Source organism: Lissotriton vulgaris, chromosome 6 (assembly GCF_964263255.1).
Source record: "Lissotriton vulgaris chromosome 6, aLisVul1.2, whole genome shotgun sequence".
Taxonomy (NCBI): Eukaryota; Metazoa; Chordata; class Amphibia; order Caudata; family Salamandridae; genus Lissotriton; species Lissotriton vulgaris.
In genome coordinates, this window is record NC_141694.1 from 1359376712 (window position 1) to 1359392409 (window position 15698).

The 15698-nt window shown below is 45.6% G+C and overlaps 1 protein-coding gene across 2 annotated transcripts in view; it reads right to left on the bottom strand.

Moving 5' to 3' along the window:
- Positions 1 to 15698, bottom strand: part of USP34 (ubiquitin specific peptidase 34) — a 2709276-nt gene that overhangs the window by 538574 nt on the left and 2155004 nt on the right. For both annotated transcript variants that reach the window (XM_086927486.1, XM_086927485.1), the window contains exons 62-63: positions 3864 to 3912; positions 3658 to 3762 (exon numbers count right to left, since the gene is read on the bottom strand). In XM_086927486.1, the coding sequence (XP_086783612.1) occupies positions 3658 to 3762; positions 3864 to 3912 (154 nt within the window). The remainder of the gene's footprint in view (positions 1 to 3657; positions 3763 to 3863; positions 3913 to 15698) is intronic.

A 15698-nucleotide genomic window follows, 5' to 3' on the forward strand; every position in this document is an offset into this window, starting at 1 on the left:
GTTGTCTCCTGAGATGTGCCGCCACTGTTGCTAGGCATTTGGTGAACACCCGTGGAGCTGTTGTTACACCAAATAGTGGGACTTTGAACAGGTAGTGCTGTCCTTGAATAGTAAACCTTAGATACTTTCTGTGAGCAGGGTGTATTGGTATATGAAAGTATGCGTCTTTGAGGTCTAGAGTTGCTAGGAAGTCTCCCTGGCGAAGCAGTGGTAAGACTTGTTGGAGAGTGAGCATATGAAAGTGCTCTGACAGAATGTACAGGTTGAGGAGCCTGAGGTCTAATATTGGTCTGAGTGAACCGTCCTTTTTCGGAATGAGGAAGTATAGTGAGTATACTCCCGTTCCTTGGTGTTGTAGTGGGACTGGTTCTATGGCCCCCTTTTGTAGCATACTGATGACCTCTTGCTGTAGTAATGTTATATGTTCCTGTGCACGGGTGGTATGTTGGGTAGTGTTGACGTGAGTTCTAGGCAATAGCCATGTTGGATAATTTGCCTTACCCACATGTCTGTAGTGATGTTTAACCAGACTAGCAGGAATTGTTGTAGTCTTCCCCCGACCGGTGTTATATGGTCTGGGGGTAGTGCCAAGAAGTCACTGTCTGGTGTTAGTGGAGGATTTATAGGCATTGCCTCCACGACCCCTGCCCTTAGTGTTATTTCCTCTGTATCCACCCCTGTTCGTGTTTTTATTGTATGTGGAATGCGTATTAGTTTTGTAAGTGGTGGATTGCTGCGATGTGTTACCTCGCGCTCCTCCTCTATAACTTGAGCGACGAAAGGAGCCTCTGTGTTGTTGGGACTGAAGGGCTCGCATGGACCTTGCCGTTTCGGTGTCCTTTTTCATTTTGTCCAGAATTGAGTCAACTGCTGGACCAAACAAGAAATCTGGATTTATAGGCTGGTTAAGAATTGTGACCTGTACTTCATTTTTGAATCCAGATATGCGAAGCCATGCGTACCTTCTAAGCAGTACGCTTGTGTTAATAGATCTGGCAGCTGTATCTGCCGCGTCTAGAGCACACTTAATGGAGGCATTGGTGATGAGCTTTCCCTCTTGTATAAGTTCATATGCCTGCTCTTTGCAAGGCTCGGGTAAGTATTGGAGAAGTCCTTCTAAACTATCATAGTGTGCCCTGTCATACCTGGCCAGCAAGGCCTGTGTATTCTCCATGAGTTTGCTGCTTGAGCTGCTACTTTTTGCCTGATGCTTCTAAAATCTTAGATTGCTTGTCAGGAGGAGGAGCCTCTCCAGTTGTTTGTGAATTTGCACGCTTTCGTGCGTTGGATACCACCAATGAGTCTAAAGGCAGTTGTCCCCTGATGTATGTAGGGTCTACTGGTGCAGCCCTATACTACTTCTTTATTCTAGGGTTGATGACACGTGCCCTAGCAGTGTCTTTGAAGATGTCATTTGCGTGCTTTAGGACGCCCTTTAACATGGGGAGAGTTTTGACACTTCTTTCTGATGTTGCCAGCGTATCAAATAGAAAGTCCTCTTCTATAGCATCAGAATGCATGTCTACATTATGGTAGCTTGCAGCTCTGTCTATTAAGGAGCTAAAAGCCTCTGTGTCTTCTGTGGGTGATGGCTTAGCTGGGTATACTGTATGGTCTGTAATGGGTAGAGCCCCCTCATTGTCTGGCTCACCTCCACCCCCCCATGGTTGTGTATTGGGGTCTACATATGGGTTTTGTATATCTCCAAAACCCACATCTGCATCCTGATCTTGGTTATAGTCAGAGGGTGCAGGTGAGTATGGTGTGTATGGAGTAGCAGGCATAGCTGGAGAGATAGGTTGTAAAAGAATAGGAGAGGTAGCACAGTCTCTTCTTTTTGAGTGGAATTTTAGAAAAGTCTTCACTAGGCACTGGTCTTTTCTTCCTTTTATAAACAGTCACTTTCCCAGTATTTGGGTCAATATATAGTTTTGACTGATCTTCTGTGGATGGGTCTGGATGGATGATCTCCTCTTCCAGTCTTTTGCCTTGGCACCATAGTTTTTGGTTTGACCTTTTTCGGTTCGATGCCTGTACTTGGTTCGACCGCTTTTGGTGCCTGGATTGGTTTTTGAGGCTTGGCGACAGGTTTTGTCGGTCCGACGTCTTTTACAGGTTTCACCACTGTTTTTGGACCGAGCGGTTTTGTCGGCTCGGTAACCTGTTTAGGTGGTAGAGGTGTTTTCGGAGCCTGCGTTTTGGCTCGATGCCCCAGTTTGGATCGATGGGTTTCGGCTCGACCGATTTGGTGTGGTCTACCTTAGGTTTCGGTTTTGGTTCGATGACCGCCTTGGGCGTAGGTCTTTTACCTTAGTCGACAGGCTTCTTTCCTTTTTCACCACTCGAACCCGATTTGCTCGAGTCGATGGGCTCTGGCTTTGAGGTCGATTTGATGGTTTTTGGCTTCGAAGGTATTAAGGGAACGGTGGCCTTCGGGTCGGCGCCCTTTGGCTTTATCACCTTCGGTTCGACGACTTTCGGTCCGAAGACTGTTGTGTTGATGAGTTTCGGTTTCGATGGAACCGGCCTTGGATTACGTGTCTCAGAAGGCTCTTTTTGTATGTTCTTAGCCGGGCGGAATGGCGGGGCTGTAGAACTAGTATCTTGATCTTGGCTAAGGCCTGCTGGCGATGCCTCGACCGGAGTCTCTGATATTGGTGTAGTGTCTGTATGGGGCGTTGTACTCACGGTTCGCTCCTCGTCGTCATCGGAGTCATCTTCGACAGCTACAATACCTTGTTCGTATTCTTCGACATCGACGATCTGTTCTTCGTCGTCGGTATAATATTCAGAGTCGTGCTCGGAGAATTGATCTCCCTCTTGAACCGAGTCTTTGGAGTCAACCAGTTCTTCTTTGTCGTCGAAGATATTCTCGGACTCTGGTGCCGACCTCTGCATTTCTTGCCTTGCCGCCCGTCGATTCCGGATCGTCTTTTTGAACCGGAACTGGGCACAAGCTAGGCAATTGTCTTCATTATGATCTGGAGACAAGCATTTGTTGCACACTGGATGTTTATCGGTGTGCGGGAACTTTGAGTTGCACTGCGGGCAGTATTTGAAAGGGCTTCGTTCCATCGACCGTCGGTCCACGTGGCGTCGAGAAGGCCTAACGGCCCGATTCGACAACCCGAGTGCAAACTAATGTTAAAGAAGGTTATCGGTAAAATCGCGAACAATACAGACGAGAACCGAAGGACTTTTTGCCTTTTGAAAAGTTTAACTTTATTCTGAACTTGGAGTGCTGGAAAGTACATCCGAACCCAATGGCGGAAAAAAACAATCTGAGCATGGAGAGGATGCCCATGTGCACTGTAGTCCAAGGGAGGAGCCACCTACCTTGTGATACTTCGAAGACTCTTCCAGGACAACAATGTGCAATCATCCGGACCAAACACTAGGTGGCGATCTATGCACAGAAATGAATTCAGCAGCCAACATGCCTCGAACATAGTGTTTGCCTGACTAAGAGATAGTTGTAGATGGTGGTGGGAGAATTTGCCACAACAAGCAGCTCTGTTCCCTAAACATTTATTTTAGCAAAAGCCTTCATTACCCAATTAAAATTGGAATAATTAGGATTTGTCTTTCATTACAGAATAGGACAGTCCCCTTCTTTTTCACAGCTTCATAATAACAAGGCTCTGCGCCAGTACTTACATGTTCTGCCAGGCGATTGTTATAACGACTTAGGCTAAAAATCAAGTTGCAGGTTTGTCGGATATTAATTCCATCACGTATATGTTGGAACAAGAAGGGGAAACCCTGAAAAAGAGCAACAAACTATCAGTAGTGAAAACATATACACAATTTCACTCAAAAATCATATGTAAGCTAATTCCTCTTTGATATTCATTGAGAAGTACCTTTCCTCCAGTGAGTGCAGCTTGGTCATTCTGTGATAATGTGAGATGTCTGTGGGAAAAAAAGATAGAAGGAAACATTCATGAAATTTAGTATCTGCCAGTTTAAATAAATGTTCAGAATTCGAAACCGGTCTTTATAATTTCATCACAACATTAAAAACAAAGAGTCAACAAAAATCTCTGGCAACACTCCTTCAGCTTACCAACATGCAGAGAATGCAATAACCTGTACGCTTGTAGACCAGCTTAAGGATACTATTAAAAGAACACGTGACAAACCTTTGCAGTTCCCATATATGACCATTTTAATAGGAACAAGACCAGAAGCAGAAAAATGTATCCACTGTAGGAGAGTAGGGTCTGCAATCCTATGGTCACCCCAGATTTTTGCTTTTTGCTTCACTGGTTTACGACTTTCCCTGGCTGTGGGCCTGCTAATCAGACCCACAGCCTAGCTGTTCTCTCTCTAAATTGACATCCATGTACTTTAGGTGCATTTACCAATTGGTATAGGGTAACTCTTGTAAGTCCTTGTACAGTGTACCATAGGTACCCAGGGCATAAGTGCACCCAAGGCCTACCAGGGGCTGAAGCATGTATTGTGCCACCCCTGGCTGGCCATCTAAACAGACACAACTGGCTGGTAACACAGCTGGGGAAAGGTGGTGTAATCACCCTTTGCTTTAGATATAGTATACCTATATCTAACCCTAAAATGGACACATATACTCCTATAAGTCACTCCATTGGCAGGCCTTAACAATCCTGGAGGCAGAGTGCTTGGAATTATGTGAGATGGTGCTCTAGCATGAGCTGAGCCTGTCTGCAGTTTTCGGAACCAAGTCCTTTAGCTGTTACCATGATAACGCTATGCCATATACTCTTAAGTGCATTATAATCCTCAAGAATATTGCTAACTTTGGCATAGCATTATCAAACAGGTTGAGTAAGGTGTCATACAAATTGGAATACTACCCCCTCGCCAGTTCTGGCGACGGGGGTAGCATTCCACCCTTTTAGAGGGACACGACATGTATGTAACTGTGAACCCCGGTTAAAGTTAACTCGAGCCTCAGCATCAAAAAATGGATGCTGCCACCATAGACACAAGTCTGACCTCCTGCTGCTGGGAGTCCTTCCAGCGAGGGAGGCCTGGACAAAGGGTTTCCTGCCTTGGGAGGTGCTAGACAGGATTTTGTGTATTGAGGTAGGACAGGCTGAAAGGAATGAGACATGCCTGGGGCACACAAGGTGTCCCTGTGCATACCCTGGTTCAAACCAGTTGCTGGGGCACTCCAGCCCCAGCTCTGGCGCGAAACCGGACAAAGGATAGGGGGTGTAACCACCCCCCTTCCTGGTCCCACCCATAGGAGGGACCTAGTCACAGTACAGCGCCCTTTAGGAGAATAAAGGTATGAGCAGGTCCCATTCCAAATAAGATTATCCTGAATTGCAACTACAAAGTAGAAACTCTGGACTTCGGCGTTCTGCTCCACAGAAGACTGAAGAAAATCCCCCTTGTGGCCAATGAGTGACCACCCTGCACAAGCAGGCACCATCAAGCGTCCTAGCGGTTCACTTTGTCGTCCTTCCTGCCTGGAACCAGTCTTCAGAGCCCGACGAGATCCGGACTTCCAGACCTCTCCGACGTCTACCTACATCTGCAGCACAGCTGAGATCCGGGGGTGCGACGAGATACATGGGACCGGCCATCTTGGAGAAACTGCACTTCGCTTCCAGCACGACTTCAGAGGCATCCTCGAGAAAGTGCTTTGGGGATTGAGAAGCCCCAGCCCCGAGCAGCTCCTGCACAGAAGATCAGCCCTCCAGCATCCACGAGATCTGCGTAGGGCCCTTTTGCTTGATTGCTGCTCGACTCGTAGTCTGGTCACTTGCCGGCTGGCTAGTGGCCTCCTAGACGACGATCCACGAAATCTACATCGCTGGTCTGGTTGCTCCAGGCTGGCCCTTGTTTCCCTGCAAAGGAGAAGCACCCCGGACCCTCCTGGTCCGCACCAGACGCCTTTTCCACTCACCGCGTGGGTTGCCTTTGCCAAGGCCTGTTGACGCCGAATCCGGAACCAACATCGCCGACAGCGAGAGCCTGCGTGGAACAGCTCGTGCCTCCACCCTGGTCGTCGAAGACACCTCCTGGTCCACGTGGCTGCAGAGTCAAGCGTCCACTCTTCACCTGATCGCGACAACAGCATCTGGTTCCTTCCTGGTTCCACTCCGGTCACTGGCAAGTGACTTTGAACATTGTCCACTCTGCTTTCCGGTCTTCCTCTTCCTCGATCCACCCTTGGATCGCTCCGGACAGCTTCCTCCTGGTCGCCTGCAGCATCTTTCTTCAAGGCTACATAGACTTCGACGCGGAAACCCGACACACTTTCACACCTATGTACCCGCAGCCCGTGGGTGAGGTAACGAGAGCATTTCGGTGCTCAAGGGTGAATTGACTCTCCTAGGTATCCAGTCGTTTTAGTCCTAACTAGTCGGAACTGTCTTTTACTTACCTTTTCGTAATTTGTACTGTCCATTGAGGTTGTCCCGCATCTCGCGTGTGAGTTCACACTCTGCACACGCGTCCTAAGGTTAGGGTAGTGTAGTCCCAGCGAACCTACAGCCTCTGGACAGCTCCATTTAATCTATCGATTTCCTTATACCATTTACTTAGTATATGGTTTGCCGTGCCCCTAGGGCACCATTGTAATTTGTGCAATTTATCGTATTTTTCAGAGTCTTGTCATGTGCTTAGCCCTCTCATCTCATAAAGAGTTCAGAGGTGTTTTGTTAGTAATAAATATCTTGTTTATTTTCATAACAACCTGTGTGGTGTCCTTTCATTTGGTTTTCAAGGGGTTATATGTGGTAAAACAGCTGGCTTCACATGCCAAAAGAGTTTAGCCTAAGACTGCTTTGTCCATGCTACCATTAGGATAGCTGGTCTATAAGGTTGACTTACAACCAATCACCATAAGGGTTGTTTAGACTGATACAAGGTGATCATTAGAACTAGTGAGCATCATATATCGGGCCAACTTCTCACATCCACCAATAAAAAATCACCATCAGGTAGTGTTTTGCAACATCACAGATTATCAAAGCTTCACTGATTGTAACATATAAGGTCTATAAGAGGTGCCACTTGAGCTGGTTATGTCAGAACTAGCAGCAGAGTATATATCTATGAGAACGAATTTACCAAAGCAAATTAACATTTTCTTCAAATAGATACTTTTTCTCATAGAAGACTTATGGTAACCACAGCATTAGAAAGGAGGGGAGCTAGAAAACACTGTAAGAGTAGCTGTTTTTAATATAGATTCTCTGTTGGGTTGTAAAGGTAATACAATCACAGAATAGTGGAAAGAAAAATTCAGGTACATCTCTAGAAACATTACTCCGACCTAATGGTAGGACAAATAACAAAAGAGCATACATTACATATGCAGGTTTAGGGCTGAGTAGGGTGTACAGAGGAAGAGTAATGCAGGCTGGATTTTCAATAGGGACTAAGAAACAGTAGACACTCTGTCCCATATATGGAATGCAGATAGGAAGCTAACAGCACCCCCTGCCCCCTCAGTAAACTTACAGCGTTGCAATCTATCTAGTATAGTTCCTATTGGGCTTACAGTCGTACCTCCCTTCTCCCTGTGGGATGTTAATAATATCAGTCATCCATGTGTCATTGCTGTAAAATTGTGTGATGATCCAGTGTGTTGTTACTAGAGGAAGGTAGGGGACAGAATCTGTAGCCCATATGTATGGTGAACAGGGAAAAAGAGAAGTTAATGGTTTAACGTGGCATGCAATTCCCATTGGTAATCCATCAAGGGGTAGAACTGCCTTCATCATTTATTGACCAAGAGCACACCCCTGATCGAGAAATTTGCCCGACGGTAGTTCAAGCACTGGCAGTCTTATATATATATATATATATATATATATATATATATATATATATATATATAACCTACTGGCGGTTGTGAGAAGGTGGCCTGATATGCAGTGCTCACTATTCTAGTGAACACTATGTATCAGTCCAGTAACCCTTATTGATGATTGGTTGTAAGTCAACCTTATAGACCAGCTATCCTAGTAGCGTGGATACGAGCAGTCTAAGGCTAAAGACTCGAGAGGGCGTGTTAAGCCAGCTGTTATACCACACATATACCCCTTGAACACCAAGTGAAAGGACACCACACAAGTGTTATGAAAATAAACAGTTATTTATTAAGAATCACAACAGCCCTGTACTCTTTATGAGGACAGGGTACTAAGCACAAACCAAAACTCTTACAAAAATACTTAAGTTAGCACAGTATATACAAATGCCCGAGGGGCACGGAAAACCATATACTTGAAAAGTGGAATGCGAAATTACTAGCAGGTAAGTACAGTACTAATAGGCTTTGGAATCGCTAGGACTGGACTATAGAATCGTTAGATTACTTCTAGGAGACCCAGGGGACTCGGGTGCAGTGTGTGCACTCTCACGCGAGATGCGGGACAAAGTCTATGGTAGCTCGAATTTGCAAAGTTAGTGTTCTCGGGCGAACCCGACCTGGTAGGGAGAAAACGAAAGTAGATTCTGACCCTTGGATAGTGAGGCTATGCTGGGGCACCGAAATGCCGAAGTTACCTAGCCCAGGGGCTGCAGCTGCATAGGACTCAAAAGACGTCGGGAATCCTCGTTGACGGACCAGGAGCCTGGAAGAAAGAAGTTGCTGGCAGGCGACCAGTGAAGAAAGTTCGGTGGATCCAAGCCTGGATCGATGGAAGATGACACCTGAAAGCAGAGGGGACCAAGTTCGAGACTACTAGCCAGTAGTCAGTGGGCACCAGGAGGGCACCGGAGGGTAGCCACCTCGACAAGGCGAGTGGGTGACGCTGTGCTCGAAGATCTCACGGACCAGGAGGCGTTGTCGGCGACCAGGAAGGAGGATCGAGCTGTCCCACGAAGATAGAAGCTGTCGGCGTCGCTGGACCCAGGATTGGGCAACAAAGCCTTGGCAAATTCAAGCCCACGCGGTGGACCTAAAATGGCGTCTGGAGTGGACCAGGAGGGTCCGGGGTGCCTCTCTTCAAGAAGGAAGCAAGGGCCAGTCTGGAGCAACCAGACCAGCAGCAGTGATGTCGTCGGGCGTCGTTCAGAAGGCCACAAGCCAGCCGGCTAGTAGCCAAACAACGCGGTGCACAGCAAACAGCAGAAGGGCCCCACGCAGATCGTGGAGATGCAGGGAGGCTGATCTTGGGTGCTGGAGCTGTGCAGGGTCGGGGCTTCTCGGACCCCAAAGCATTCACCCGTGGAGGACACGGTGGGCTTGCAGTAAAGATGTCGTGCAGTCTTGGCGATCGTCGGTCCCTCGAGGTCTCGTCGCACTCACGGTTCTCAGCTTGGCTTTAGAGGTGAGTAGAGGTCAGAGGTGCCAGGGAAGCCGGGTCTCGTCGAGCCGGGTCGTCGGATTCGTGATGAAGGACTTGCAGCAGACCGCAGTGTTCTTTAGGATGGTGCCTGCGGATGCAGGGTGACTACTCCTTAGTCACAAGGGAGAATCTTGATGAAGAAATCGTGAAGTCCTTTCGCAGAAAGTCGTGTCTTGATTCCAAAGATGATCTAATTTGAACAGGGGGCCCACTCCCATCTTTATACTAAAAAAGGGGGCTGACCCGGTGACTAGGTCCTGCCTATGGGTGGGACTAGGAGGGGGGTGGTTACACCCCTCTGCCATGCCGGACTTTCCCCAGGCCAGGGGCTGGTGTGCCCCTGGAACTGGTTCTGACCGGCCTATGCGTAGTGAGCACCGGGGTGCCACTCAGCAGTCACCTTCCTGAAAAGCCCTGCCTACCCAGGATACACAAAACCATGTCTGGGACGGTGCTAGCACCGCCCCGGACAGGAAACCCTTTGTCCAGGCCTCCCTCGCTGGAAGGACTCCCAGCAGCAGGAGGTCAGACTCGTGTCTGTGGTGGAAGCATCCATTTTGTGGAGCTGAGGCTTCAGTTAACTTTAACCGGGGTTCACAGTTACATACATGTCGTGTCCCTCTAGAAGGGTGGAATGCTAACCCCGTCGCCAGAATTGGCGAGGGGTTAGTATTCCAATTCGTATGACACCTTACTCGACATGTTTTGATAAAGCAATACCAAAGTTAGCATTTAACCGCGAGGATTATAATGCACTTAAGAGTATATGGTATGCGATATCATGGAACAGCTATTAGGACTTGGTTCCGCAAGCTGCAGACAGGCTTAGCTCATGCCAAAGCACCATCTCACACGATTCCAAGCACTCTGCCTTCAGGATTGTCAAGGCCTGCCATAGGAGTGACTGATAGGAATCTGTGTGTCCATTTTAGGGTTAGGTATAGGTATACTACACCTACAGCAAAGGGTGATTACACGACTTTGCCCCAGCTGTCATGCAGCCAGTTGTGTCAAATTTAGGAGGCCAGCCAGGGGTGGCATAATACATGCTGCAGCCCTTGGCAGCCCTGGGTACACCTATGCCCAGAGTTACAGGGTCTGATAAGGTGGCCCAGTACCAATTGGTAAATGCACCTAGGGTACATGTCGTAATTTAGAGAGAGAACAGCCAGGCTGTGGGTCTGATTGGCAGGCCCACAGCCAGAGAAAGTCGTAAACCAGTGAAACAAAAGCAAAAAATCTGGGTGATCATAGGATTGCAGACCCTACTCTCCTACAGCGGTCGCCAGTAGGTAGTTATAATTAGGATTTTTTTCAATGCAAAATCTCAACATTCTATTGGGAATAACTTTTGCGCCGGTTGAGGAATCTGCCTGAAAATTTCCTCAAATTTGCCTAGCGGCGCTCCGGTCCTTCCCTGAAAGGTTGGGGGGGATTCGTCAAGCAGGGGCCGAGATAAAAGGGGGGTCCCAAAACGTGTTTTCTCCATGTTAATTTCCATAGGGCGGTCAACCTCACTTTTAGCCCGAACGGCTGAATGGATTTCCACCAAACTTGGCAAAATTGTAGAGACTGGTAGCCTGATGTTTCCTTTGCTATGTCTCAAGATATATGCTCCAGTGGTTTTTACGAAAATTAACTTTAAAAAAATATATATTGGGCTACATTGGGCTATATATATGTTAGAGCCCAAATGTAGCCCAATGTAGCCCAAAGATGGCCACCAGAGACAAAAAAAAACAAATGTAGCCCAAATATCAGCCAGATGTAGCCCAACTATAGCCCAATGACAGAATGTCCCAGAGTGTTCTAAAGAACAACTGGAGCGCTAACAGTCTTACTTATGACAAAAGTATGGCACACCTGAAGTCATCTTGATTGGAATAAAGAGTTAACACTTAAAACATTTAATTTGAAAAGGAACAAAATGAGGGGGTTCATTTTGCCATAGAAAATATGATTAGTGCTGAAGAAAGAAAAATTTGGGCACATTTTGAGTGACTTCTCAAATCCTCTTATATTTCATTAAAATAATTCTGATATGCAGTCTCCCAAGATGGCCACCACAGACAAAAGAGCCCAAATGTAGCCCAAATATGTGCCAGATGTAGCCCAACTATAGCCCAATGACAGAATGTCCCAGAGTGTTCTAAAGAACAACTAGAACGCTAACAGTCTTACTTTGACAAAAGTATGGCACACCTGAAGTCATCTTGATTGGAATAAAGTGGTAACACTTAATACATTTAATTTGAAAAGGAACAAAATGAGGGGTTTCATTTTGCCATAGAAATGTTATATATATATATATCTATATCTCTATATATATCTATCTCTATATATATCTATCTATCTATCTATCTATCTATCTATCTATATATATATATATATATATATATATATATATATATATATATATCACTGAAAAAAACATAAGTTTCACACCAGTTATAGTTAGGAATTAGCATTTAGAAAACCTATTAAATTCACTGAAAAAAACATAGGTTTCACACCAGTTATAGTTAGGTGGAAATTTTACTTGCATAAAACAATTGAAATTCCCACGTTATAGTTAGTTGGACTCACTATAACTTGCGCGTGCAATGCACTGCTGATGACGTTACATATTACATCACTCATGACATGGTCAGTGACATCACTCATGACATCACTGATGACATCTCAAATGACATCACTGATGACATCATCCAGTGATTGTGTATCTTTCTGAAAAATAAATATTTTTTATATATGTATATCTAAAGGTTGATGGAAGAATAAATGGGTCAATAAATGTCTAAATGGATATTTTCTTTGTGTAAAATTGATTGGTTAACTGACTTATTAAATGTATCTTAGTGAATACATATATTAGCGAGTAATGTTTAAATATTTAAATATCTGTATCTGTGTCTCACTTTGTGTATAAGTGGCTGCATGGGTTGGTGAGTAGCTACATGAGTGTATATATGGGTTATTAGTTGTTTTTTTGAGTATCAGTGTCTGTATGGTTCGGTGGGGGATATTACTTAGAGCACAGATGCATGAATGAGTGACTCACTATTTGTATGTATTTTGAAGACAGCATGTGTGCAAGACTGTATGGGTGGATGATTGTGTGTATGGGTGGGTTAGTGAGTATGTGTTTTTATAATTGATTGTTTAAGAGAGTAAATATGTTTCCGTTTCTGTAGAAGAATGTGTAGTGGTGTGTATATAGCAGTATAATCAAGTAAATGGTTTTTTGATAGTTTATTTACATGTGTGAATTTGTGTGTGAGTAACTATATGGATGAGTATTAGTGTGTAACAGGATGTATAGGTGTATGAGTACATATGATGAGTAAGTACATGCATGAGTGACTAAATAGAACTGTTGGTGAATGAGTGGATGTGAATGTAGATGTTGGAATTATCTAATAAGGTGTTGTAATTGGTATTGGTTTCTCCTTTTTTAAGAAAATGTTAGTTTCTATTTTTGAATGTGTGTGTCAAAGGTTATTTTATGCTGATAGGAGGTCTGCCACTTTGTCACAAGGATGTTGTCATCAGTGACGTCATTTGAGATGTCATCAGTGATGTCATGAGTGATGTGACTGACCATGTCATGAGTGATGTAATATGTGACGTCATCAGCAGTGCATTGCACGCGCAAGTTATAGTGAGTCCAACTAATTATAACTTGGGAATTTCAATGGTTTTATGCGAGTAAAATTTCCACCTAACTATAACTGGTGTGAAACCTATGGTTTTTTCAGTGAATATATATATATATATATATATATATATATATATATATATATATATATATATATATATATATATATATATATATATATATATATATATATATATATATACGATCCTCTTCTAAGAGGCCATGTGAAACATTTCCTTAAGCCAAACCTTCACCAAGGGATACCATCATAATAATACAGTGTACTGGAAGGGCTATATTCATTTTGCCAGCTTGTGCACTTCCCCACAATGACAGGTTTAGAGCTTCCCATCTCTACACGTCATGCCGGAGCTTCAGGAGTAGGGGACAAAAGTTGTCTTCCATGACATTGGAAAGTCCTGGGTTCAACCTTAGTTCCAGGTACTTCAAGCTAGAGGGTTTCCACTGGAATGAATGGGGAGTCACAAAAGGAAGACTTCCCAAATCCACAGTATCTTTTATATCCATAGCCTCTTGATTGAGTCTGCAGAACCAAAACCTTGCAGTTGTTTTACTGTCCTTGAACCTCTGCCTTTACCCCTGTAGCCCTTATACAAGGGGTTTTGCCGCTGTTGTTGCCAATGCTGTCTGGAGCAACAAAAGGAAGACTTCCCAAATCCACTGTATCTTTCATATCCATAGCCTCTTGATTGAGTCTGCAGAACCAAAGACCTTGCAGTTGCTTTACTGTCCTTGAACCTCTGCAGGGCAGAGTCCGCCTTTACACCAAAAAGATTGGAACCACCAAATGGCAAATCAATAGGAGCAGCCTGCACGTCAGGCGAGAACCCGGAAGATTTTAACAAACATGCCTCCTTGTGGCAATGGACGAGCCCATGACTCTGGCAACAGAATCCGCTGTATCCAAACAAGACTGGATTACTTGTCGAGCAGCCGCTTGAGCATCCACCAACACCTCACTCAGATTCCCCTTGTCCTCCTCAGATAACATAGGGAGAAGCTGTTTCGCAGAGTCCATTAAAACATGAGTATACATGCCCAAGAGACAAGTGGCGTTGGTAGATGTTAATGCCATACTGGCTGAAGAGAAAACTTTTTTCGCAGACTGCTCCGGTTTCTTAGAGTCTCTGTCTGCTGGAGCCTGTGAAAACGACCCTCTTGACTTCTTCGAGCAAAAAGCCTGCACCACCAGACTTTCAGGAGAGGGGTGAGAGGATAGGAAAACCGGATCTCCTGGAGCAGGTCTATATCTTCTCGAGACTGACCTCAAAACCGCAGGTGCTGAAAGAGTATTGCACCACACCTCAAGTATCGGCTCAGTTAGAGCATCATTAAATGGTAAAAGAGGCTCAATCACTGAAGATAGAGAATGAAGCATTTCAGTGAGAATATTCGGTTTATACTCTGCCACAGGAAGCTGCAAGTCCAACAGTTCCACAGCATTCTTAACTGTATGATATGGAGCAACTTCCTTAGAGGGAGAGGCCTTTTGAGAAACAAAGTCCCACTCTGGGGAAGTGTCAAGTCAACTTGCTTCACACAAGTCTTCAAACACATCTTCTGTGTCATACACTTCTCCTCCCTCCCTCTCTTCATTCCATTACTGCTCCTCTTCCAAAAATCTCTGCACCTCTCTTCTCCAACGCATCTTTGGTTGCGGCGTTGGCGGCGCCACACGCGGCATCGACGGATCCGGGAGCAGGGTCGAAGGAGGATCCATAACCAACGCCGTTCGAATCTGAGAAGCTTCACAAGATGGAGCCGGAGACTGCCCAGACGGAGTCAACATCCTCAGAGCCGGAAACAACCAGGACGACGTCGCTGGCATAAATGGCATAAAGGGGGCCTGAGGATACTGAAGAGGCACACCCAAAATATAAGCCAACGGACCCATGGGACCTGAAGGTACTCCAGAGGGGTACGAGGCCCTGGTGAAAACACCATAGGCACAAGTTACTACTTGTGTAACAATATATCTGTAAGAGACATTAGTTAGTGATAGATTCCTTACCTTAGAATATCCCCAGGCGTCAGACTGGATCCGGAAAGTTTTGCTTAGCAGTACCCCTGAGCGTCAGTAGGTGGCGTTCTGCGGCTCTGCGTCCGTCACTGGTGTCGTCTACGCAGGGATGACATCACGGAGGGTACGTAGGTGCCACCCGTGCGCACTGACGTCAGTTCTGTATACGACTTTCCGCGCCAGAAACGCAGAGCCATGCAAGAGAGTGACTATTGGTGCATAAAATTAGGGCCCTAAAAGGGGACGGCCTGAACCCTAGTAATCAGTTCGCAGAACGGGGAGGATGGGTGGGGCGGAAAGGAATCTATCACTAACTAATGTCTCTTACAGATATATTGTTATACAAGTAGTAACGTTTGCATCTGAAAGAGACACATTAGTGATAGATTCCTTACCTTAGAATAGATACCCCAGCAATACCAACCTTGGTGGTGGGTCTGCAAACGAGATTACAACCGAAAGTCACGGAGCACAGAACGGCCAGAGAAGCCGTCTCTCCGGACCTGACTGTCGAAGCAGTAGTGCTTGGTAAACATGTGCAGCGACGCCCATGTAGCTGCCTGACAAATGTCCTCTTCTTCTCTGGTAAAATGCTGAGGCAGAAAGAAGGTGGGCAAAGTGATGGTCTGCTCGATGTAGAAGGGTGTGAAAACCTTTGGCAGGAAAGAAGGACGGTTCCTCAGAAACACCTTGTCCAGATGAA